The sequence below is a fragment of the Pantherophis guttatus genome, chromosome 11 (assembly GCF_059756535.1).
Source record: "Pantherophis guttatus breed Tessera chromosome 11, ASM5975653v1, whole genome shotgun sequence".
In the NCBI taxonomy this organism is placed as follows: Eukaryota; Metazoa; Chordata; class Lepidosauria; order Squamata; family Colubridae; genus Pantherophis; species Pantherophis guttatus.
The window spans coordinates 25,047,451-25,073,632 of record NC_142073.1 but is presented as its reverse complement, the minus strand read 5'-3'; the positions used below and the strand labels follow the sequence as shown (position 1 = coordinate 25,073,632).

General features: G+C 44.1%; 2 protein-coding genes across 15 annotated transcripts in view; both read right to left on the bottom strand.

Annotated features, from left to right (window-relative positions):
* Positions 1 to 26,182, bottom strand: part of PDCD2L (programmed cell death 2 like) — a 539,967-nt gene that overhangs the window by 160,876 nt on the left and 352,909 nt on the right. The window lies entirely within an intron of this gene.
* The window catches only part of KCTD15 (potassium channel tetramerization domain containing 15), a 74,078-nt gene that overhangs the window by 5,597 nt on the left and 42,299 nt on the right, over positions 1 to 26,182 (bottom strand). For all 14 annotated transcript variants that reach the window (XM_034425561.3, XM_087877139.1, XM_087877131.1 and 11 more), the window contains 2 exons: positions 24,557 to 24,701; positions 12,013 to 12,318 (listed from right to left, as the gene is read on the bottom strand). In XM_034425561.3, coding sequence (XP_034281452.1) covers positions 12,013 to 12,318; positions 24,557 to 24,701 — 451 coding nt within the window. The remainder of the gene's footprint in view (positions 1 to 12,012; positions 12,319 to 24,556; positions 24,702 to 26,182) is intronic.

Genomic DNA, 26,182 nt, shown 5'->3' with positions numbered 1-26,182 from the left:
CCCCATAATGACAAAGCAAAAACAGAATTTTGGAACTCCCTGTAAATTTATTAAATACTGCCTGAATGCACTGTATTTAATTGGCAAAACCCAAAATCAAAGTTTCATTTTTCCACCTCAAGCACGAAGTCCAAAAGTGGTTTCCAAGTAGAAACAAAATTAATCATGTTTTCTTTAACCATAGCAGTCAATTTAGCCATCTCTGTTAAATCAATCAACTTTTACAGCCATTCACCCATTGTGGGAATCAAAGTGTCCTTCCATTTTTGAGCATAAAGTAATCTTATTGCTGTCAACAAAAAAAGATTTTTCCCCAAATCTTTTTCCATTAGACCCAAAAGAAAAGTCTCTGGTTTTCACTTTAAGAATCTTCAGATTCTTCACTTTTTTAAAATTTATATTTTCTTCCATGTTTTCAAATTTCTCCTCCATTCTTCCTTCCAATGAGGCTGAACCTCTCTCGACTGATTCAGTCACATTTTCCCTTAAGTCTTTGAATATCCTTTGCAGTATTTCTGATAAAATCCCCTTTTTTTGTCATTTGCTCCGTCAAACATCCTCTCCTCAATTCTGCAAGTTTCACTGCTTTCTTAACAGTAGTCTTTCTTTCATTTATAATCCAGTAAGGAAAAGTAAAAATAAAAGGCATTCAGTACCCTGTTATTTTATGGTCTACATGATCTTTTATGTCGATGATACATGATCTCTATGGTCTCTATGATCTTTTGCAACTTTCTCTTACCTCTTCGGCAAAACCCACCAATTGCTTTCTTGTTTCCCAGTCAGATGTGAATTATTTATTTCATTATTTAAAAAAATACTTTAAAGTAAATAATCCTAACTTCAACTGTCCCTTGTTCATTTTAAATTGTTAATCTTATTTCAGACCCAGCATTTTGCTTTTAATTATGGTTAAGTCCTTATCTTTCTTTGCTTTTAGCTTTAATCTTTCACCATGGCCGAAGGATCGCTCACTAGGTGGTATAATTGCTCTGCTGCTTTTAAAATACTTCTATTCCAAGGTGCTTTAGGAAGTAGAGAGTGGGGCAAAACCATGTTGTTGAACAGGTTGCATTGAGGCAGTGAGCATGGAATTTCTCCAATGGCTCCCAGTAATCTAACTCATGAACTGCCTGCAGATCTCCCTAACAGGAATGGCCCTCTCCTCGCTTCTTATCCAGAGAGGCTCCCAGTCACACTTGCCTCCTCAGTATCATCTCTGTTATTTGGAGATGCATCTCATCTCCATTATTCCCCACCCAGAAGACTAAAAAGAATGCTAAAGCTACATTTACTTATTAAACATTTTTTTTAGGGCCACCCATCGCACCCAAAGTGACTCTGGGTGGCGTACAATAATCCAGTAAATAACAGTAAATAAATAAGACAATCATTAGCTAAAGCCATTATATAATAAGTATTAAACTATTTTAAAATAATAAAAGCAAAGCTAAAACAGGAATAATAGATGGAGGGATGCAACCGTTACAAGGTCTTGAAGGACCTTCTGAAGCAGAGGTGAGGTTGGCAGTGCCCTTTCTGAAACCCTCAGAGATATTAGGAACATTTATTTTCTATAGCTGCCCACCACAAGCAAGTGACTTGGCAGAGGGCACTCATGATCCCCAGACATGGACACAAAGCCAGGTCTTCAAAGTCTTACAAAAAGCCAAGAGGGCTGGGGTCATCTTTAATTCTGGGAGGAGAATGGTGGGAAGGGCAGGTCTCCTAGTTCCCACCAGCTGACATTCCTTCCTTGATGGGACCGGTAGCATGCAAAACCACCAGAGTGGATTGGACAGGTGGAACCCACTGGGAGAAGATGGTTCCTTACGCAATCCAGAGCCAAGCCATGAAGGGCTTTAAAGGTGTGTTTCCAGGTTTAATTCAACCAGCAGAAACACAGGCATCCAATGCAGCTCTCATAGTGGTGTTACGTACGTTGAATATACAATACCATTTACTACCCATGCAGCTACATTTTGCACCAGTTGAAGCTTCCAAATGGTTTTCAAGGGCAGCACCGCGTAGAATGCATTGCAGTCATCCAAACAAGAGGCCAGAAACTGTGAGTGATGGTGAGCAGGGCCCACCAGTCCAAGAATGGACACAATGGGCACATTACCCAAAGGTGTGCTCAGGCTCTTCTAGCCACAGCAGCCGCCTGCCCTTCTAGGAGGCGTCATAACTCCAGGAGGACCACCAGATTGCACACCAGGTTTCCACCCCATCCAGGACAAAGATGGAAGACCTTTGTCACTGGAGTGCCCAGATAGCAGAACCCACCCAGCCTTGCTTGGGTTGAGTCGAAGCCCATTGTGCTCCATCCAGTTCTCTACAGTCTTCTGGCACCAAGACAGGATAACTATGGCACTGCTCAGGCGGCCTGGAATAGTGAGGTAAAACTGGATCTCATCAGCATATTGATGATACCTTGCCTCAATCTTCTGGATGACCTCACTCAGTGGTCTCATACAGAGGTTCAATAGGAGAGAACCCAGCCCTGAGGCACCTTACAAAATAGAGGCTGTGAGCTGGATCTCTCCTTCCCTTATCAATATTGACTCCAGAGGAAGGTGGAGAGCCAGCACAATGCAATGCCATCCATCCCAAACTCCTGAAGCCAGTTCAGCAGGACACCATGATTGATGGAACAATTAAACGGTGCAATCACGCACAACTCCTTGATGGCAGAACTGATGGAAAACCCGCAACAGGGACAGTAGTGATAGGCAAGTTTACAACTGGCTTAGCAACCGCACTCAGTGGGTAGTCCTCAATGGAACCACATCCACAATGGAAGGAAGCATGCAGTGGGGACACCAACACTTTTGAAGGTAGACTCAAGATTCAGAAGGACCGTGACAGAATTGAACATCATGCCTGATCCAACAAAATTCTGATGGTGACTAAGTAAGGTCCTACACATACGCAAGAAATACTAGGACAGATATAGAATAGGTGTTCCTGCCTCAATGGTAGCAACCGTGAGAAACCATTTAAGTATGAGCCAGCAGGGTGTTGTAGCTGCCAAAAAACCCTAATGCAGTCCTAGGTTGCATCAACAGTGCTTTATACTGTACTGGTGAGACCACACTTGGAATGCTGCATCCAGTTCCTGGTCACCACAATACCAAAAAAAATACGTTGACACTCTAGAAAGAGTGCAGAGAAGAGCAACAAAGATGATTAGGGGACTGAAGGCTAAAACATATGAAGAATGGTTGCATGAATTGGGTATGTCTAATTTAATGAAAAGAAGGACTAAGAGTGATATGACAGCAGTCTTCCAGTATCTGAAGGGTTGCCACACAGAAGTGGGGGTCAAGCTATTCTTCAAAGCACCAGAAGGCAGGACAAGAAACAATGGATGGAAACTAACCAAGAAGTGATCCAACCTAAAAATAAGGAGAGATTTTCTGACAGAACAATCAAACTGCTTGCCTTCAAAAACTGCAGGTGCTTAATCACTGGAGGTTTTCAAGAAGAGACTGGACAGCTGTTTGTCCAGAATGGTATAAGATCTCCTGCCCTGGGCAGGTGGTTGGATTAGAAGACCTCCAAGATCCTACACAATCCTTATTATTCTATGTTTTATATCTGCAGCAAAAATTGCTTGAAAAGGCAAAAGCTCCTTTAAGATGTCTTAGCCATGGATCAGCCAAACCTTATGAAGACTTAGCAGCAAAAGAGCAATAACCTAAAGGTTGGAATACTTTTGTTAAAGCAATTGGCCATTCACCTTCTTTCCCTGTTCTTTCGGACTCCAGACAGGGACGACGCTGTAGAGATTGAATCTGAGAGTTTATCAAATGCGATTTGGTCAAAAAAGGATTTCAACGCAGGATTTCTTCTGAACTGAGGCTACCAGCGGACTTTTTCAATGTTATTTTAGTTTTCTGGACTCGTTTAGGGTATAAATGACTCTGCAAAATACTTGGTTCCAAAGGGCCCAGGAGAGGAGCTAGGAGCTACATGATAGATCTTGGTCTTTCAGGATCTCCTAGCATATGATGCAGTGATAATTCTATAAGTTATTCCTAAATGACTACAGTGTGATTAAAGTCTTGCTTACAGCAAACCTCTACAGAAAAGCCAAATATTAATCAAACAAACAAGCGTTCTGCAGGGCAGTTCAGTACATTATGGAGTAACATTCTGTCTGGTAGTGATATTGATGCAACCTCTTAAGGAAAAGCAACGCTAGGGCTTCAGTCATAACCAAATGAGGCTATGACTCATCATGAATATGCAATGGTGGGAGTGGGGGGAGACAGTGCAAACGTCTGCAAACACATTTACTGGTGCAATTTGTCTTTTAGGGGTTTTCCTTGTTTCTGGGAGGGGGAAGGAACAGATCTGCTATTAACACACATGGATTTGTCTTTCTTATGGTGCTGTCATTTCCACCAGATCTCAACACAGCTACATCCTCAATTTTATGTTGGCACCTGGCCCATGGCCTCCAAATTTGCAAAGGGATCCAAAGGTCCTTCTCAACCCAGTTGCCTATTTCTTCCTCAGCTCCAACCTGCACAGCCGGGACCTCTCCTGCCCGGGATGAGAGCTGTGCCAGGCAGCAGGGGGCAAGGGGCCATCTCAAGTCAGTTTGGTCTAGTGGTTAGGGCACCCGGGTCATGGCTGCATCTCACCTATCCAAGCTTCATGAACTGACAGCCTGACTTTAGCAACGGGGGTGGTGGGCAGATTGGACTGTAAGGAAGAAGTGGGGACAAAAGCCCAGTTGAGCCTTGTGAGAAGCTCCAGCCAGCCAAGGCCAACTAACAATATGCAGAGCTGGAAATCAAGCGCCTGTTTCCTAAACAATATACAAGCACCTGATTGGACATTTGCAGATAACCCAGGGGGAGGGAGGGGAAGAGGAAAAATTACTTTGAACTGTTGCTGCAGGAAATCCTCAGATTTAGCTTCGCTAATTCTGTAACTATTTAAGCTTCAGAAAAGCAGACTCTGGGCAAAAACAAATGGCTAGGAGTCTTTCTTTGCTAGAAGGCTGAGTGGGACAATTGACAACCAGGCTAGAAAGCAAAAATGTAAGTTCTAGTCCTGCCTTAGGCATGAAAGCCAGCTGGAGGACTTTGGGCCAGCCACACGCTCTCAGCCCAACTCACCCCACAGGGTTGAGGGCTGCTGGGGGGGAAATAGGAGGAGGAAGGTGTGCTGGGAATGTTCATCGTCTTCATTCATTTGTAAAATAATAGAGGCGTGGTATAAATAAGCAAACAAACAAATAAAATCTCTAGTCGTTGCAGATTGGGAAAGATTGAAGGCAAACGAAGTCCAGGAAGAAGAACATCATGGCTTCCAAATCTAAGGGACCGCTTTGGACAAAACGCAGCAGCACTTTTTCGTGCGGCTGTTGATAAAAATAGGATCGCCAACATGATCGCCAATGTCCGATGATGGATACGGCACAAGAGGAAGAGGTCGTTGCGGAGTCACATGCACGGTACTGCTGAACGGTGGAATCTGCTGTAAAGATCTGATTCAAGAGTGGTTGGAAAGCCTCCTTAGAAGGCTGACCCTGGGCTTCTTCCCCTCCTCCCTTGAGGTCCTCAGTGCCACTTAATGAGGCATTTCTTTGTGAGTTGGAGTCAATGAGCCAGGACAAACAGGAGCAGATGCCTTTTGCTTGGCTCCCCCAACCCAAATTTGCATAATGCTGCTTGCTTACAACTCGACTTTGCCTTATCTATGGAATGCACACATTGTCAGGTCTGCCATCTTCAGCTTCTTCACTTGGCTGGCATCCTGCCATAAATCGCATGGGAGGGGAAGAGGAATTTGGAGCAGTAACATATGGGACTGGGAATGAGAGGACAAACGGCAAACCAGAGGTGCCAAACCAGACTAAAACAGCCTCCAAGGACACCTGGCCTGGGAACCGAATGGGAAACTGCAGTGAGAAAGGCCGAACATTCGAATCGTCCCCAAAACAGGAGGGCCCTTTTCTACTCATACTGGAGATTGGGCTCTTAATGCCCGTTATTCATTTCAATATTGACAGAAGTTCTTTGATAAGCAATAGGTACATGCATGCATTTCCAATGGAAATCAACTTTGTGGCCCACCACAAGGAAAGTAGATAGTTTGTCCATCTATCCACCCAACTTAGGCAATTATTTTTTAATAGCCAGAATTGAAGGGGTAGAAAAACTGTAATACATGTTTTCCTGGTATATCCAATCAGGCTCCTATAACTGTTATCAGGAAAACTTGTTTTATCAATAAAACAAATTTTCCTGGTAACAGTAGTAGTGTTATGATTTTTGTTAGCCAGTTAAAACAAAAAATTTAGGTAAATGATATAAAAGTTAATGACTATTGGGGTTATTATAGCTGGGTCAGCTTGTTGCATATATTTCAGGGGGGAAATTAATGCACTAATTTGGAAAAAAATTAATGGACTTTGGAATTGTGATAATTCCTAGTTTAAGAATTATATGACATTTTTCTATGTGCTAAATTGGAAGTCAATATTCCGTACGTATGGAGATTTTACAGTAATTAAATCATATAAATTATCCTGGGGAGACCGAGAGGCTTCAGAATCTGGGAGTTTAACATCTTTAGCTCTGGATGGGTTGCACTGCTTCCCAGAGACCCTGTGAGTCCCTCCCGGACTCTTGAGTCCTACTCAAACAACAGGTAGCCGTCTTGGCTACAAGAGCCTTTGTGCCACTTTCCACTGTGCACCCTTTGAGCCCTTTCCTCGATCCAGTCACTCAGACTCTAAACTTCAGCCACTATACAAACCTTTTGATTAAATAAAACAACATTTAAAGTGTGAAATCAAACTTTAAATGCTGACACAATGGTTCCTGAAACTGAATATTTCTTTGATCAAGATAAATCTTTAAAACATTGCTAAAACTCAGAATTGTTATTTGGCAGCACCATTATTGTTATAGGAAGTAAAAGACACTTTCAAATCCACGGAAACCAGGAAGTCCTCCAGCTAAATTGGCTTTCCTGGGCAACTGGATATCGTGGAGCCTTTTGCTGCTTTTCTGTTGGAGCTAAGGAATCAAGTTTCCCCCCCCCCTTTCATTAACATTAAAGCTGAGGAAGGTTAGGGTTAATTTTGCTGAGTGTACAAATGATCACTGAAGCCTATTTGTTAAATATACCTCCAAAAATTGCCACAGCAACTCTGGCAATGAGGCTATGCCAATGAATCCAATTGAATCTTTGCAGTAATAAAACAGCAATACATTTCAGTCAGAATTAGCCTATTAACTGATATTTTAGATTTAGAGTAAACTAAGTTGGCAATGACAACTTCACCGTGTATGAAAAAGAATATTTTGCTATGATGCAGGTTGAATTCTTGAAATATATTTCGAGCTGGATTATCTTTTGTAATTATTAGTACAATATATCTCAATCCTTCAAATTATAAATATATTTCTTCACATTGTATGTTGTCTTAAGGAACTTGCCAAGGAAATTATTTATGTTCCATTAGATTTAATTTGGTTTTAGTACTATTGGTCTGTTTTACTAATAAATCAAATGATATTTTGTATATAAAGGTGTTTTTAGTCTTTAGAGTCTCCTTGATAATTAAGATTATTTACTTCATGTTGTAGATATTGTACAACAGTTTAAGAAATTATCAGGATATTGAATTAACTGAAATAAACCCATTATATAGTTGGATCTAACACATCTCTAGACATTTATAAAAATGGAATTTTCTTACCAAATATCCTAGAATAATTATTCGCATGAAGATATATTTGTGCAGAGGCACAATTCCAGCATGACAAGCTGCAATTTACATTGGGAAAATTTGGGGACCAAAATTTGATCTTTGTGCACATGAAGAAATTACTTTGGACTAATCTTAATTTAAAAATTTGAGGCAAATATGTCTCTATTTACATACACACACAATAAATTATATGATTCAGACCAGCTTATGAATCATTTCTTCAAAAAATATAATGTAGTACAAGAAGAATTTAGATGTCCTAAAACTGCTGAATGGCAGTGAATTCAACTGAAACGTTTTCGATTTAGATCTAACACATTAGCAACTTCTGAAACCTCTTAATTTCTTGTCGTGCTGAAAAGCATTGTGAAAGATTATAAATTTGCAGGTGAAATGAACAGACATCCAATAATTTGCAAAAATCTGAAATGAAGAATTTAGCAACTTGATGCTTTTGCACTTTAAATATTGCTAAATATATTTCTTATTATCTCCAGATAAAATTAACTCATCAAATGCTTTATTGGACACCTTGGCAGATACTCAAGAAGGTTTGAATGTCAAACCTTCATGTCGAAGTTGTAACATATTTAGGTGCAAATATGATTTGGGGTTTCTCTCTGGTTGCTCCACTGTCAAGACAACATAGTTTAACAAGAAATCTGGCTCAGACCTTTGCAATCCAAGATCAGTTATTATACCATACTGGCCTCCATCCCATCAGTGTGGGTAGAACTGGAAAAAAAGGGAAGCCTTTATTTTCCTTGCTGAACCTGGCTTGGGATTTTCACATGGGAAAACACTCCTGAGTCTCATTACTGCCAATGAAAGCACTTTTTCAAGAGCTGACAGCATGATTTCAGGGATGGGAGGCTGTACTCTGATTGTTACTCCCTAAATGCAGTTGTCCCCCATGATTGGCCACTGACATTTGCTGGCAAAATGGCTCATTTGTGGAGTCATAGTTTTTTTGTATTATTTTTCAAAAATAAGAATAGGAAAGAAGGTAGGAGATTCCTGGAAGCCACCTGCTCCTAGGACTCCTTTTTAAAAAATGGCCCCAAATGATATGATTCAGATTGGGCAGCAAAATGGCTGAATTACAGCAATGGGATTTTGGGTGAAGGAGTGGGTAGATTAAAGGTGAAATTGGGAATAATTAAGCTTAATTAAAAGTAATTTAGCTGCTTCCACAGTTCTTAACTCTATGTGTTTGCATTGCTGCTATAGCCTGCTGTAGTTAACTCAACTGTTCCTGATGGGAAAAGCATGGCTGTTATAATACAAAAATTATGCTTTTAATTCACTTCCTTTTTAGTTGTTTTAAAGTAGCCTGTTTTGGCAATTTTTCTGTATTTGGAGGGTTTATTTATTTATTTATTTAATTTTTATACCGCCCTTCTCCGGAAGGACTCAGGGCGGTGCACAGCCAAAAATAAAAACGAACACATATAAAATTTAAAACAGTTTAAAAGGGAATTAAATAATTTGGCCCATTTCAATTAAGACAAAGACAACCCATATAACTTAAAATTGATCTTGGTATTCAGGCCAGCCCAACTTGTTGAAACAACAGCATCTTGAGGGCACGACGAAAGGTACGTAGGTCAGAAATCATATGAATCTCCGGGGGCAATTCATTCCAGAGGGCAGGTGCCCCCACAGAGAAGGATCTCCCCCTGGGAGTCGCCAGTCGACATAGTTTGACCGACGGCACCCCGAGGAGTCCCTCTCTGTGGGAACGTACTGGCCGGTGGGAGGCTATCGGTAGCAGAAGGCGATCTCGTAAGTACCCAGGTCCTAAGATGTCCTAAGATTGACGTAGTCATCATGGATCATTATACCACCTGATCTCATGGCCCTAAAGTTAAAAAATCAATTTGTTTTATCTTTTGGGGGGGTTCTCTAACTCCTGGTTTGTCTTCATTATCATAAGCTGCAGTTGGTTAGTGATATAACTGTGTTATAGAGCTCTGCACACCAAAACAACTAGACACAAGAACAGTTTTTCCCAAATGCCATCACTCTGCTAAACAAATAATTCCCTCAACACTGTCAAACTATTCACTAAGTCTGCATTACTATGACTATTAATCTTCTCATCGTTCCCATCACCCATCTCCTCCCACTTATGACTGCATGACTGTAACTTTGTTGCTTGTATCCTTACGATTTATACTGATATTGTTTCCTAGTATGATTTGATAGCTTATTTGTACCCTATGACTATCATTAAGTGTTGTACCTTATGATTCTTGACGAATGTATCTTGTCTTTTTATGTACACTGAGGGCATATGCATCAAAGACAAATTCCTTGTGTGTCCAAATCACACTTAGCAATAAAGAATTCTATTCTATTCTATTCTTTTCTATTAAGGCATCAAGCTAGAAACTTTAGAAGTTGCTGAATTTTGGAAGCATAATCTTTAGATTTATGAATGAACATAGATCTATGTTCAGCTGCTCAATTAATAGTTTTCCCTCACTGAATATACAATTCTAGAGGTAAAAATAAACCAAAGCTCAATTTTCTTCTCTCATTCCTGGAAGGAGGCATTTTTGCACTTGGATCTTGGGTGGCTTCTTAAGCCATTTCCCAGTGAGCCACAGAAGGATTTGGCTTGCTAGAAATTCTAATACAGAGTCAAACTATTCTTCTATTTCTTGTATCTTAAGATCACTGTTGTTTTATAATTTTAATCCATTCTTGCTGTTTTATAGTCTGTTGTAATTTTATAACTTTTATTCCTACATCTATTCCATTCTGCGATCATGACAGTGAAGTCAAGCATGTAATACGTTTCATTAATAAATAAACTGATTTAAAAACGGTGGGGAGAAATTCCACTGGGGTTTCAAGGATTAAATTGGGTAGGAATTCATCTCCCACTTCATCCTCAGCCACCAGCATCACCAAAAAGACCAGCGGTGACTTCCGAGGCTGCTCCTTCTCTTCTTCAGGACTGGCCACTCAAGAGAACAACAATAACCATGGTCCTGGGGGGCTTCCTTGGCTCCCACCAGCCCAAATCTTTGGCCAGAAATGAACTCCCCCTGCATGGCACCTAAGGAAGATCTCCTGCAAGAAGGCCCTTGTTTTTTGGGCTTCCCTAATTAATGAGGCTCTATCAAAGCCTGCTGAGCGGTCCCCCCTCCTGGGGGCGACTAGCCCTGGTGGGAGAACTCTTCCAAAGAAGACGCCAAAGGACACATGGACCCTGGGTTGCCTCTTCCTGCACCTGCTGATCAGCCTGCCTTTGTTTCAAGACCTAATTTTAAAACTTTAAAAAAGGATGGAAGGAAAAAAAAACTCTCAATCAATCCCTACAAAAGCCTTTGAGTATAAAGTGGAACACATTTTATTTTAAATACTCTGGGCAATTTTTACAGTACATCTTTTTGGGGGAAAAAAGTGCAGAGATCATTTTTTAAAGTCCATCCTGCAGGCTCTATCATTTAATTATGAGCGGGACATAAATTATGCATTTAAACATTGTTGCATTTTCTACAAAGTGGCATGCAAAACATTTCTCTCCCCCTTTCCTTTCCTTTTCTCCTTTTGTACGTACTATAGTTTGATAGGGGGTTTTTTCTTCCCCTCCTTCCTAGGGGCAACGTAGAAGGAAAAAGAGGACTGCAGGGTATGCGATGATGAAAAAAAATTAGCATTTGTCAGGCTAACACCATTATGAGATCAGCGTGGTGCTAACATATACAAAATCTAAATCTATTTTTTTTCTCCTGCTTGAACTTGGGAGGGGAAAGAAGAAGAGAGAGGAAGGGGGGGGAATACTTTGAACAGTGCATGAGCTCACCATAAACCAGGGGTGTTGAACTCGATTTCATTGAGGGCCACATCAGGGTTGTGTCTGACCTTCAGGAGCTGGGTGGGTGGGTGGGTGGTGGCCAGCTCGAGATCACTCAAGGAGGCTCTGTTTTCGGCTGTGATGGCCTCCTGCATCCCTCTGCCAGTGAAAACAGAGCCTGGGAGGGCCCTCCCTAGCTCCATTTTCACTGGCAGAGGGATGCAGGAGGCCGTCACGGTTGAAAACAGAGCCCGGGAGGGCTGCGCGTGATCCTCCGGAGTTCCGTTTTCACTGGCAGACGCACCGCAGGCTGTTTCCAGGGCGGGCCCGCAGGCCAGATCTAAGCACCCTGCAGGCCGGATTTGACACCCCTGCCATAAACACATTGCCGTGCACTAGATGGAGAGACACGAAAGCAGAGAGGATTCTTCCGCCAACAAAAAAGGAGGTGGAAGGGCAGAATTACCTGCACCGAATTCAGCCGGCAGTACCCGTTCAAGGGAAAGCGGATGACGTGGGTGGGGTCCTGGTTCCAGCCAGCATTCACCGAGTTGCACATCACATCCCCCGTCTCTGGAAAAATCTCCTCAATCAGCGCCTTCTCCCCACTCAATGCGATCCGCTCACCGAGATCCGGAGTCACCCTCACCACCAAGCAGTCACAGGGCTGGAAATGTTTCTGTTGCTCTTTCTCCTGCTTCCATCGCTCCAGTTCTTTGATCATCGGCTGCAGCTGGTAATACTTGGCTTCTTCATATAAAAGACTGAAGTCCTTTTGAAGGAAGGGAGAGGGAGAGGCTAGAAACAGCAATGGATTGTTCCCCTGACCCCTGCAAATAGAGACTTTTTCTTAAAAAAAAGGTTAATATTCCACGGATGCCAAAAAGTCCATTATATCCTTTTGCTTGGGGGGCGGGGGAGGGGGGGAAGTCAAAAAGTCAAGATGGCAGCCACAACGATGTGGCCAAAGTCCTGCCCTGCCAGCTTGTGTGGATGCTCACTCTGACCTTGCCAAGGTGTTGTGATTGCAGTGTATTTGCCTGCCTGCCTTTTATTCCACTTGTGCATATAAGAACCATACAATAAGATAATAAGAGCCTTGGTAGTACAGTGGTCTAAGGCACCCTGTTATTAAGACCAGATGCCTACAATTACTGCAGGTTCGAATCTCGCCAGGCTCAAGGTTGACTCAGCCTTCCATCCTTTCTAAGGTAGGTAAATTGAGGACCCAGTTTGTGGGGGCAATAAGCTGACTTTGTATAAGATATACAAAAGAATGAAGGCTATTGCTTAACGCCTTGTAAGCCGCCCTGAGTCTCCGGAGAAGACTCAGGGCGTATAAATCAAATTAAAAAAAATAAAATAAAAATAAACTGAAGCCACGTGGCACAATAGCAGAAACAGCAACAGCAAGAGCACTTAGACTTATATACTGCTTCACAGCCCTCTCTAAGCGGTTTACAGAGCTTGCATGTTGCCCCCAACAAACTGGCTCCTCATTTTACCCACCTTGGAAAGATGGAAGGCTGAGTCAACCTTGAGCCTTGTGAGATTTGAACTGCCAAATTGCAGGCAGCCGGCAGGCAGCAGAAGTAGCCTGCAGTACTGCATTCTAACCACTGCGCCACCACAGCTCAAACAGAGTCTTTGCCAGAACTGATCTCCTAGGGCAACAGTCCCCAACTTGCCACCTTGGTAGCCTGGCAGAGGTGTGTGTGTGCATGTGAGTGGAAGGCGACCTCCACTCCCCCAAATGGAGCTTTGCACACAAGCGGATGGCACTTGCACTCATGTGAAGGAAGGGTGAATGAGCAGAGAGTGCTCATGGATGGAACTTTGCGCACAAACTCCTTCGCCCAAGTGGAGATCTGTGTGCGAGGGCAAGGGCCCGCCACTCGCATGAATAGAGCTTTGCACACGAACATTTGCCCATTGCTCATGAGGCCCGGTTTCGAACAGGCCGTGGCCCGGTAGTTTTGGGGAGCCCTGTCCTAGTGTACTTTTCCTAATTGTCACTATTTCAACAGTTGCATCTCATTCTCTAAAAATGTAACCAGGAAAGAACTCCGTAGGCTAAATGGCAGTCTAATTCATGGTCATCCCTACTTACCTAAAAGTCTTCCACTAGTATGAGCCACTGAATCCATTTTGTCATTGATGAACACTCCTTGCAATCAAATAGGAAATTTTTATTGGCTACTCAATCTGAATCGGAAACCCTATTGCACTGAATACAGTGCGACTTACTTTGGAATAAAAGTATAAAAAAAGTGAGGCTGTACATAAAAAGAGCTGTACATAAATTTTTTTACAAAAAAGTTTTACAAAGCAAAACTCAAGTTTAACCAAGCAGGTACACACATTTTCCTGCATCGAGTGACCATCGCTCAGGTTGGAGATGTTTTCCCCTCCTTTGGTACCATCCTCTTCCCCGAAGCAACTCTGTGGTACCCTACCTCTCTTAAGAAGGGGACTGTTCAGAGATCATTTTTCAGAAAACCTGCCAGATTTACACATACCAAACAAAACAATACAGAAAAATGAAGGCATCCTGTTTGTAGACTTACAAGCAGCCAAGGTTTAAGAATTCATTCAAACACTTTCTGCAAGCATTTGAGCGCCGTTAGAAATATAGCATAAAGCCTACCTTAAGATGGGCAGAGAATAGAATAGAATAGAATAGAATAGAATAGAATAGAATAGAATAGAATAGAATAGAACAGAACAGAACAGAACAGAACAGAACAGAACAGAACAGAACAGAACAGAACAGAATAGAACAGAACAGAACTTTGGAGGTCTTCTAGTCCATCCCCCTGTTCAAGTAGGAGAACCTATACCATTTCAGACAAGTCACTGTCTAGTCTCTTCTTAAAAACCTCCAGTGATGGAGCATCCACAATTTCTGGAGGCCAGTTGTTCCACTGGTTAATTGTGGAATGAGAGAGATGAGGGAGCCTGTGGCCCTGATTAGGCTGTAGCAGAGCAGTTCTCCCACAAGAAAGGTCCAACTGATCCTAACATCCCTGGCTAGAAAATGACATCTCCATCCAACAAGGAAAACCTCCTTCAAAGGTTTCTTCCCTGATCCCCAGAAACCTCCAATGGGTGTCTTGGAGAATCAAGAATCTCGCCCCTTCTATTCAACATTTATGTGAAGCCGCTGGGTGAGATCATCCGTGGTTTTGGGGTGAAGTACCATCAGTACGCTGATGACACCCAGCTGTACATCTCCACCCCAGACCACCCCAATGATGCCCTCGAGGTGATGTCCCGGTGCCTGGAGGCCGTACGGATCTGGATGGGGAGGAACAAACTCAGACTCAACCCATCCAAGACCGAGTGGCTGTGGTTTCCGTCGTCCCAATATAGTCAGTTGGCGCCATCTCTGACTATTGGGGGCGAGTCGTTGGCCCCCACAGATGGGGTTCGCAACTTGGGCATCCTCCTGGACTCACGGCTGTCTTTTGAAGAGCATATGACGGCCGTAGCCAGGAGGACTTTTTATCAGTTCGCCTGATTCGCCAGTTGCATCCCTTTCTGGATCGGGACTCGTTACGCACGGTCACTCACGCCCTTGTCACCTCACGCCTGGATTATTGTAATGCTCTCTACATGGGGCTCTCCTTGAGAAGCACCTGAAGGCTCCAACTGGTCCAGAATGCGGCTGCGCGGGTGGTGATGGGAGCAATGTGGTGCTCTCATGTAACCCCCCTCCTGCGCGAGCTGCACTGGCTCCCAGTGGTCTTCCGGGTGCGCTTCAAGGTTTTAGTTACTATCTTTAGAGCGCTCCATGGCTCAGGACCAGGGTACTTACGAGACCGCCTCCTGCCACCAATAGCCTCTCACCGACCAGTTCGCTCCCATAGAGAGGGACTCCTCAGGGTGCCGTCGGCCAAACAATGTCGACTGACGGCCCCCAGGGGGAGAGCCTTTTCTGTGGGGGCACCTACCATCTGGAACGGGCTTCCCCCGGAGTTACGAAACATCCAAGACGTACGCATATTCCGCCGTGCCCTGAAAACATTTCTATTCCAACAAGCTGGTCTGGCCTAACTCTCCCTTTTTAATTGGCTTTTAAACTGGCTTTTAAATTGAGTTTTAAACCTCTTTAGATAAATTTGGATGTTTTTAATCTTTGAGCCTAAATTACTTAATCTGTTTCTTAATAGTTTTTAACTTCTATATGTATTTGTATTTATTATGGCTGTTCACTGCCCTGAGTCCTTCGGGAGTAGGGCGGTATACAAATATGAAAAATAAATAAATAAATAAATAAATAAAATAAAAGATGAATCAAGAAGACTTACTTCAGTTCAGGCCACAAATATTGGAAGGGGGGAAATTGCTTTGTCTAACTCCCCTGCTTAGAAGCATCTTTAAAAAGTCCTCAAGAAGGAAGAGATGAAGATGTTGTGCCTACACAGCACTAAATGTTCAGAGCAAAACATCAGAAATCTGCAGCCCAAGACTTGGCTGGTTGCCTTCTGCAACTAGACACTCTCCGGGCACTTCCCTAAATTCTGCTGAAGATGTTACCTAGCCTGGTAACAAAACGTTCAGAAACCAACCCACAAGCTTGGAGAACGAACCTCCACCCTCCAACTATCCTAATTTTGGATATTTCTTCTTTGACCCATGCCTTATGTGCTCCTATTGGTCTCCTGACTCCTGGACTGCAATTTCCTTGCAATCTCCCATGCATTTTAAGCTGTAGGCCATAGAAGTCCAATCCCAGCCATGGAGCCACCTCTTCCTTCCCTAACAGAAGGTGGACTGCAAATCATTCAATTTCAGAGCATCTGAACAGTCCAAATGTCTGATTTATGGAAAGGCACCATCATGATGTACCTGCAGAGGGAGGCTGAAGTGAGGGGCAACAGCAGCAGGTTAGCCCTGTCCCGAAGATCGTGCAAGAGAGAGAACTTAAATTCCAGAATTTATTCACTAATTATATTTCTTTAATCCATAGGTTTATATTCCAAGCAACAGTAATCTCCCTCTTACTGTTGCAAGGACGAAGCTGAATAGCTTGTAAGGAAAACAATTGTTTCACTCTCTTATTGAAATCTGGCAGGAAATCTGCAGAACTCTCCACCATAGGATATTGTTTAAGCAAAACATTGCAAAACATACCTCAAAGATCTGGCAGCCAGCCCTACAAGAACCTGAATGGCACTTGAGAGCCACACCTGGAGAAGACAGGAAGTCTCATCTTAATATTTGCAAAGAATATTAAGATTGGGTTGTTCTGCACTGCCTGCTCCAATTCTTTGCCCTGCAGGTGTGTTGAGAGCAACTCCCAGACTCCGCAGTGAACAGGGCCAAGAGGAGAGCGATGGACGGGTTCTGGTGATCTGTTCTCATGGCCCAAATGGCTACAGGCCGGGGAGGGCAGGAGCGATCTTATTCCCAGCAGTGTAGCAAAGATTTACCAGAGGGCAACCTGCAAGGGCCTCCTCTAATTATAGGCTTTGCTTTAAGATGACTTGAAAACATTCCAATAATATATTTGGGTGGAGAACTATGCCAAATTATTTCTATTTGGGATTACTAGGCCCAACAGGAGAAATCTGCTAATATTCTTCTCTTGTGAACTGGCTAGAAAATAAGAATTCTTATTATTTTATGCACCTGACAGAGGGGTGTTTAAGGGTGAAATATTTTCAATCATTCTTTCCCTGCTTCCTTTAATACAGCTTCCAAAGATTGTTGCCTATACAGGATGTTGAGAAGATTATCAGAGGGATGGAGAGACAAACAAAACAAGAAAGAAAGCAGCTAAATTCCTTCTCATCTATGCAGTTTTCTGAAAAGGACATTTTTAATATAAGCATATTCTTCTCTCTCTCTCCTCCCCCCCTTCTCCTTCTCCCCAAGAACTCCCTGCTTCTTTTGAGTCTGGTCTCTCTCTTGAGTCTTCAGAAGTCCTACCTCTCCAAGGGGTGGCTCTTCTGAGACCACATGCTCAAGTTCTCGTATGCGGCTTGGAAAGCAACGCTGCTTCCTGAGCATCCCATCCTTCAGTGCAATTTCACTCTCTTGCTCAAGAGGAAGCCGTGCAAGGGAACACCCACGAAACACTTTCAAGGCAGAAGCAGAATTGCCTTCTCAGGCTGGCTGCTGGCTGCACCCGGGAAGCTGCCAATCTGATCTTGCTCATCTGATAGAAGGAGGCTTTACTCCCATTTTTATTCAGATGACTCAGGGCAGGAAACGGGGAGTCCAAATGAAAAAGTGCTGACAAGGTTTTTTCAAGGTGCTGGAAAACAAGCCAAGCCCCTCTGGCATTCATTGCCCAGGGGAAATGGCTAAAATACAAGCTCCGGCCTACTGGAGGAATCCCGCAAGGCAAGAGAGACGGTTTACTCTCCAGCAATATTAATAACAATTAATGACCTCGTTCAAGTCTTAAATGATCAAAACACTGAATCTAACAAGTCTCACTGTTGCCACCACCATCTCCTCCAAGCTGGTGCTCTCAGCTATGTCTGGACTACTTCTCTCAAGCTAGCACAGACAAAGCCCCAGAGGTTGGGGAAGGCTGGCTAGGCCTAATTTCAGCCCTCGGAGCTGCATGAGGGCGCAAGGGGTGGAAAGAGAAGCTCTGAAGATCCCAGCAACCCACATGACTCCAATGGGTCCCCCACTCCTCCTACGGCCTGCTCTTGAGGAAGCCTTCTCACAATTGCAAAGACAGTTTCCATGTGCCTGTGACTTCTATAAAAAGCCGTAACTGCTAACTCAAAGTCCTTCTGTTGTTTGCTGCTACGTGCTGTGGAGTTAAGTGGAGGATGTAGCCAAGGTAGAGAGTACTTTGAACCTTGCCTTATTAGCAACTGGAACAGTAGTTAATATGCACTGTAAACACACTTCAGCCAGATGTGATAATAGAGAACTGCTAGCTAGGAACATAAAAGGTATGACTGTCTTCATTGCTCAGCACTCGCTTAGTCTGAAAACAGCCCTCCACGCAGGCAGGACTCTTAAGAGCCCACATCCAAAATCAGCCCTGCTAGAACTGGTGGAAAAACTCCTGGAATAAGAGGTGCGAGGATTGACACCTCCCTTTATATTTTGCATTGTTCTATCTCATAGCAAAGATAAAACAAAACCAGCACATTTGTTTTATAGATAGCATTTTCTTTTGTTCATTCCTTCCCATCGTCTGGATCAGTTTATAAATCCCTCTAAAGCAGGGGTGTCAAACTCGATTTCATTGAGGGCCGCATCAGGGTTGTGTTTGATCTCAGGGGGCCAGGGTGGGCATGGCCAGCTTGACATCACTCATGTCCGGGGGGGGGGGCGCCTGTGGCGGCCTGAGCACTCGGCCAGCAAAACAGGCTCACGAGCTCCGTTTTCGGCCATGATGGCCTCCAGTTTCACTGGCAGAGGGCTGCAAGAGGCCATCATGGCCGAAAATGGAGTCTGGGAATGCCGCGCGGGGCCCTCCCAAGCTCCGATTTCACTGGCAGAGGCACCATGGGCCAGTCTTTTGCTGTTTCCAGGGCAGCCCCGCGGGCCAGATCCAGCCTCCAGGCCTTGACTTTTGACACCCCTGATCTAAAGCAAAGCAGTCCCAGAAACTAGCCTTGAGCTGGGCTTGGATAAGCTCACAAGACATCCTCTCCAAAACTTGAAGGGACAGTTTGGCTTCTCTGTTCTTCATCCTTGGAAGTTATCTTCTCCATTCCTTCTTGTTCCTTCCTTCAACCAGGTAATTCAGATTTAGACAGATTTTACAGTCTGGTAACTTTGTGGTGAGAATTTGGGAGCTTTTAAATGCTGAAGACCCCATAGACTGCATTGCCGAGAGGTCCAATCACCATATCACCCCAAAGAAGTGGCCAAAGAACGAACCTTTTTCAGACACCTTACTGGAAAATGGCCCTGGCATTGGGCTGCCTGGCAAAGCTATAAGAGCTCTTCCGCCAACTCCATGCACTGAACGGAGCTCTGGACCTTGTTTGTCTCCACGGAGAAGCTTTGCCTTAAGGCCCATGAAGCTCCTTCTCTGAAACTCAGGAGAGCCTCTGAGAAGTTGGTCTCAGGATCTTTGTCCTGAGCCTTTCTCTCCACAAAAGCTGACCACTGATTTCCAATTCCACGTAAGAGGCCAAAAAAATCAAATCGATGTCCATAACTATATCAATGAAGGCCCTTCTCTTTTGTGTGTATGTCAGACACCCCCTCCCCCAACATTGAGGAGAATGGCAGAGAAAAATGATTTAAAAAACGAACAATGACTAGAGCAATTGACAAAAGCACAAGTAGGAGTTATACTAATAATAATCATGAATTCTGAAACAAACCCCTTGGTTGAGTAAGATGGCTTAACCTCCAATGGAAGATACTTCCCCATTCACTATTAGATTAGATTAGATTAATAGAGTTGGAAGGGACCTTGTAGGTCATCTAGTCCAACCCCTCCCAAGCAAGAGACCCTACACTATTTTTGAGAGATGGCAGTCCAGTCTCTGCTTGAAAGCTTCCAGTGATGAAGCTCCTATAAGAATTAGCTCCTAACTATAAGAATGACCGAATCCCTTGTAGATCAGACAGCTCTTAGCATGGACTCCAGTAAGGCAACTTTGAAGAACAGGATTAACTGGTGGTAGAAACAGCAATGATGGTCCTTCCAGCACAAGTTTTTGAGAAATGTATCTTGCATCACTGCATGTTGAACAGAATCCAGTGTGGCTGTATTCCAGCTAATCAACAAACTCATAATAGGGTCCACATGGCAATACTATTTTCCAAGCCACTTTGGCAAACAAGGAAGACTTTCTGGAAGGCAAGAGATGGTGGAGAATGCCAAGGAGCCCAAATTCGATCAATGTCCTGTAATTTTCAAATCTAAAAAGGTTCTATTTGTAATATTGTTTTGATTAACGGAAATGCTGAAGCACTTAAGTCCTAGCAGTTGGATGCAAATACACTGATGGCCCATGTAGCCAGCATAAATATTTCTGAGATGCTGCATTCTGTTCATAGTGCTGCTTAAAAGGGACAGCATCCACAAATCCTTGGAAATTTGTTTCAACGACTCCTGCTGAGTTGCATGAAACGTTCCAAAAGGAGCCGTACAATTCATTTTCCTCTGTAAGAACTGCCATAATCTTAACAGATTAACAGAATTGGAAGGGATCTTGTAGGTCATCTAGTCCAACCCCCCGCCCAAGCAGGAGACCCTACACCATTTCTGACAAATGGCAGTCCAATCTCTTCTTGAAAGTCTCCAGTGGTGAAGCTCCCACAACTTCTGAAGGCAACTTCTGTTCCATGGGTTGATGGTTCTCACTGTCAGAAAATTTCTCCTTATTTCCAAGTTGAATCTCTCCTTGGTCAGTTTTCATCCATTCTTCCTTGTCTGGCCTTCGGGTGCTTTGGAAAACAGGTTGACCCCCTCCTCTCGTGGCAGCCCCACAAGTATTGGAAGACTGCTCTCCTGTCTCCCCTGGTCCTCCTCTTCATTAGATTAGCCATGCCCAGTTCCTGCAACTGTACATCATATGTTTTAGCCTCCAGTCCCCTAATCATCTTAGTTGCTCTTCTCTGCACTTTTTCTAGAGTCTCAACATCTTTTTTATAGTGTGGTGACCAAAACTGGATGCAGTACTCTAGGTGTGGTCTTACTAAGGCTTACTAAGCCTTGTTACAACTGTGTCTTGGATGCTTACATTCTTTCTTAGGTATCTCAAATCATAATAGCAAAAGGAGCATTAAAGTAGAGCAGATGTTGATTGCCTCCCAAGCCTCCCGAGAAGCCTAGAGAGAGAGGTTGGTCACTCAAGACCTGCTGCTTCATGCTAAAAGAAGTCCAGCACCTGCGTTTCCCTGCCATTTTGATATGATGCGACACCCCCTTATTTCTCCAAATCTAGAAACAAAACCGAAAAAGCACATTTCTCCTGACCATCCAAAACACATTACTAAAGACATTTATAGTTTCTGGCATAATTTGGCTCAGTGATTCCTCATCAAAGATTTCTATTTCCCAAGTGGGATAAAGGCTCATATCCTGGCATATGTTAATAATTTAATATGCTGTGCTGCAATAGAGCCTTTTAATTTATTTTATTTATGCTGCTTTACTTTTTGCTACTAATGGTTTGAATTCAGAATGTTTCAAGTTTCAACATTCCCTTGTTTGAAACAGGAGGCTTCAACTTCTACGTTGCAAGTCTTTTGAGCTCAAAAAGCTGTTTTGAATTCAGTTGAAACACATTTCATGTGGTTGAGGCAACCAGTTATAAACCCTAAATGCCTGGGATCAGATACTTTTCTGTGCCTCTGCTAGAAATTATCACAGTGGAGTATTACTATTTTGTATACAACTGAAATTATACCTGAAATATTTGGATTGTGGTTTTTTAAGAGGTTTAAGTAATTCATGGAAAGCTTTTGCTCTAAAGGATGGCTATGCATTTTTGAAGTAACAATAAAAGAATAAAAATGTATTGTGGCTATAGAGGTACTTGATTGATGGAAGTAATCGCAATGGGAATTTCTATCACTAAGTGATGTGATAGTAAATTGTGGCTGTATCGCTTAGTGACAGCAATCCCTGCAATCCTGTTGCTATTGCAAGAGCTCTAGTGGCGCAGTGGCTGGAATGCAGACTGACTCTGCTCATTGCCAGGAGTTTGATCCTGACCTGTTCAAGGTTGACTCAGCCTTCCATCCTTCCGAGGTGGGTAAAATGAGGATCCAGATTGTTGGGGGCAATATGCTGATTCTGTAAAACCGCTTAGAGAGTGCTGTAAAACACTGTGAAGCGGTATATAAGTCTAAGTCGAATTGTTAAGTGCTATTGCTATTGTTAACTGAATCCCTTGCTTAGGCAAGGCAACTTGTTGCCAGCTTCCCACAACCAAAGTCAGTGGGGAAGTAAGCAAGAAGTTGTAAATCCTAGGCAGGCAGGCAGGCCGGCAAGCAGATAAGTAGCTGCTGCTGGGTGGGGCAGCAGTGCATGGGATGTGGGGTAGGATGCAAGGGGATGTGTGAGCAGCTCAGCATAGGTCAGGTGTATAAGAAGTGGGGTGCAAATCAGGTGCAAAGGGATGTGCAAGACATGCAGATGAGGGAAGGGGTACAAGGGGGTGCTTGAGAGGTATGGCACAGGTCAGGTATGAGGAGGAATGCAAGAAGTCAGAAGAATGCCAAGGGAGACATGAGGGTGAGCGTGGGGGGCTGTGCAATACCAGTGCAGAGGGGCTGGAGGAGATTTACTTCAGCGTCTTGAGAATTTCCCTGCTGGCTTCCGCAGGGAACCTTTCTGGGGAAAGGTTGCCAATGGAGATTATGTGATTGCAATGTGCTGAAACCTGCGGTGAGTATGAACCGGTTGTGAAGCTCTCAGATCACGTGACTGCAGCTGCAGGGGTGGCCAGAATTCTGAGGGTCACGCATAACCGTAGTTCATTCAGCGCTATCCTACCCATAGCTATTTCCAACTCATCCTCTTATCGATCCTCAATACTTTGGCTAAAGGATTAAATAAGCCCAGGTGCCTGATACCTGGGGAAAACCCTGCTAGATCCACATTCTCTACACTGGCCTCCTCCAGAGAGTTCAGGGCTTCAGCTTCAAGGATTGCCAGCCAGCTTGCTGCTTTCCCAATTCATCTGAAGGATGCCTGGTTGAGCAGGCTGTCTCAGAGGTGGGTCCTTACCAGAGAAGGTTTCAAGCACTGCACACTCCTTATTCTGACTTGGGTGCTTTACTCCCATCCCTGTTCCAATAACCGCAGCAGAGCACAAGGTTAAGGGACACTCCCAGCAAGGGAAACACACCCATTGGGAAGCATCAAAGGAGCTGGGTTGGCCAGGAACGGTTCAGCAGGGAGCAAAGCAGACCTGTGCATGGCAAGTGTGAGCTTTCGGAACTGCAGGAGCACTTGGCTGGAACCTGACACTAGGCACAATGCTCTCCAGATTGCCCATGCCTCCTGTTGGGATGTCTGCTGCTGCAGCCCTTTCAAGGCCATGATTCTAATGCCCAATGCCATCCTAAGCTCCTGCGGAAGCAGCCCTTTCAAAGTATATGTCCAGAAAGCTCACCACGTCCACAAAATGCACTAAACCAGGGGTGTCAAACTCGATTTCATTGAGGGCCACATCAGGGTTGCATTTGACCCTGTGTGTGTGTGTGTGTGTGTGTGTGTGTGTGTGTGTGTGTGTGTGTGTGTTGGGCGTGGTCAGCTCAACATCACTCCTTGGCTCCGTTTACACTGGCAGAGGGCTGCAGGAGGCCCTTGCAGCCAAAAACAGAGCCCGGGAAGGCCACGTGTGGCCCTCCCGAGTTCGGTTTTTGCTGGCAGAGGCACCGCAGGCTGGTCCTTTGCTGTTTCCAGGGTGGGCCCGCAGGCCAGATCTTGAGTTTGACACTCCTGCACTAAACCAAACCACATGTCACCTGAAGCCAGAGGCAGCTCAGTACAAGCTGTAGGGTATCCCAGTCAAGGGCATCTCTAGTACAAAAGAAAACTAATTAAACCATGGGCTGTGTGGTTGTGGGCAACATCTTGACTTTTAGACCGTGGTTGACCCCAGTTCCCTGCCTTGAAAAATCAAAGAATTCACTACCGCTACAAAAGTGGGCACCTTGTTATAACTTTTCAATGTGAAACATTACATTCAATACATACATAACTACCTGGAATTAACTATCAGTAATTACTTTAATTCTATTTTAATCTGGTTTTTATCCTGGCTCCATCTTGTTTCTGGAAAAGAGCCCATGGCACAACTCTCCACTACAAAATGCATCCCATAGTCTGGAAAACTGTGTTTCCTGGTATAGCATGTTGTGTGAACCCAGACAACTGTGGTTTATTGAACAAACCATGGTTAAGCAAACAATAACCAAGCGTGGTGTCAGCCTCTGCATTGAGTTTGAAAATGGCAAACTCTTTTCGCCCTCCCTACAGACAGAGAGGACAAGAGAAGGAAGAAACATCAATTAATTAATAAGAAAAAAACAGATTACAGGTTTCTTGCCTGTCTTACCTTAAAATCCTCTGGGAGCAGCAGCTTTGAAGTTCTTAAGAAGCTCAAGATGTATCTGAATATTTCACCATCTCGATCAATGAAATAGTGTTGTTTTAAACTGTCCAAGACTATCGGCTCTGTGCCATTAAAGAGGCGGCTTATTCTGGGGAGGCAGAGGGGAGAAAAGGAAAAGAGTTGGCAAAGGGAGCAGAAGGCTGGGGGAAAAACAGAAAGGCAGCACATCCTTTCTAAGGTCCCAGAGAGCTTTCCTTAACTCACCTAGACTCATTTTTAGGGCAGGAGGCTGCAGAACTTAAGTTTGTCCTGCAGACTAAACCACATGCACCCCAGAGTCAAGTCACATGGTCACGAATATGAACAAGAACCACGAACCGATGATGGTCACAGGACTGGTTGGCTGAGGAACAGAAGAAGCCCAGATGACTCTAGAAAGCAGGCCAGCATCAGTCCCTTCTTTCCCTCCCTGCAAAAGAAAGCTCTGAGGATAGGCTCAGGTGGCTCTGATTCAGGAGGACGCAACCACTGCTTGAACCACACAACCTGGTAGCCCTGAAGATGCTCCCAAAATCCCCATGGATTTTGGGACGCTCTACCAGGTGTTGGAAGAGTGTGGACCAAAGCTAGCCGGAGTTGGGACTGCGACCTGATTGGACCACGTGATGGATATGTGACCTGGGGGACAAGAACTTTAGGTTTTGATTTGGGCGGGGAAAACCCTGGGTCCTTCAGAGTCGGGCTTTCACCAGCTGTGCCAATATGACATCCCAAATAAAATTATGCTTTGAGGAAACTCTAGGCCTCGGAGTTTGGATTGCTTTGGGGTTGTTACATGGAACCCTGACACAACCTACTGAGTCCTCAGCAGAAACACAACCACGACAGGGGTCCAGGATGAGGGCAGGCCAGATGTCCTGTGCTCATCACAGGCAGCCAGTCAGTCCTGCAGGGAGAAAGGGGGCACAAGGGGAATCTTCCCTAACCACCTTCTGTTCTCGGCTTAGGAACCATGGTTTATGAAACTGAAGACATGGCGTCCATACCAGGCATTTTGGAGATTGCTTCCTTCTAAAATTTTCCAGCCACGTCTCATCTTTTGGGAGGGGGAAACCGTGTGATGCAATCTCTTCTGGGGCCCAATTTCCCATCTGGGGGTGTTCGCAAATGCAGCCTACTTAAAAAGCAAAACCCCAAACGGCTCCTTGTCAGAAGAAGCTACACATTTCACTCTCTTGTCGTCTGGCTGCAAAATATCTCCAATCTTTAAAAGTCTCCTATGGCCAACATTTTTTGCTGGCAGAAAGCGCCTCTTCCCCCCCCTTCTTCCCCCTTTCCCTCCTTCTTTCTCCGCATCTCTCCGGAAGCAGAGTGGCCCCCAGGCATCTGGGTGCAGTTTTTGACTCAACACGGGTAGTTTGGGGACAGGCGGCTGCCTCCCTCCTCCCTGGATGGCCCAGATCGAAGCCTCCTTTTGATGTTGCCTTGTCTTCCCACTTCATGTATAATTTCCTTTCCACTATCGGTCCTTAATCTGGAGTTTCCAGTTCTTTCTAATTTAGTAATCATCCGCAGATTTCATTAATATACCTTCCATCTGTACTCTCCTCTGGGTTAATTACAGAGATA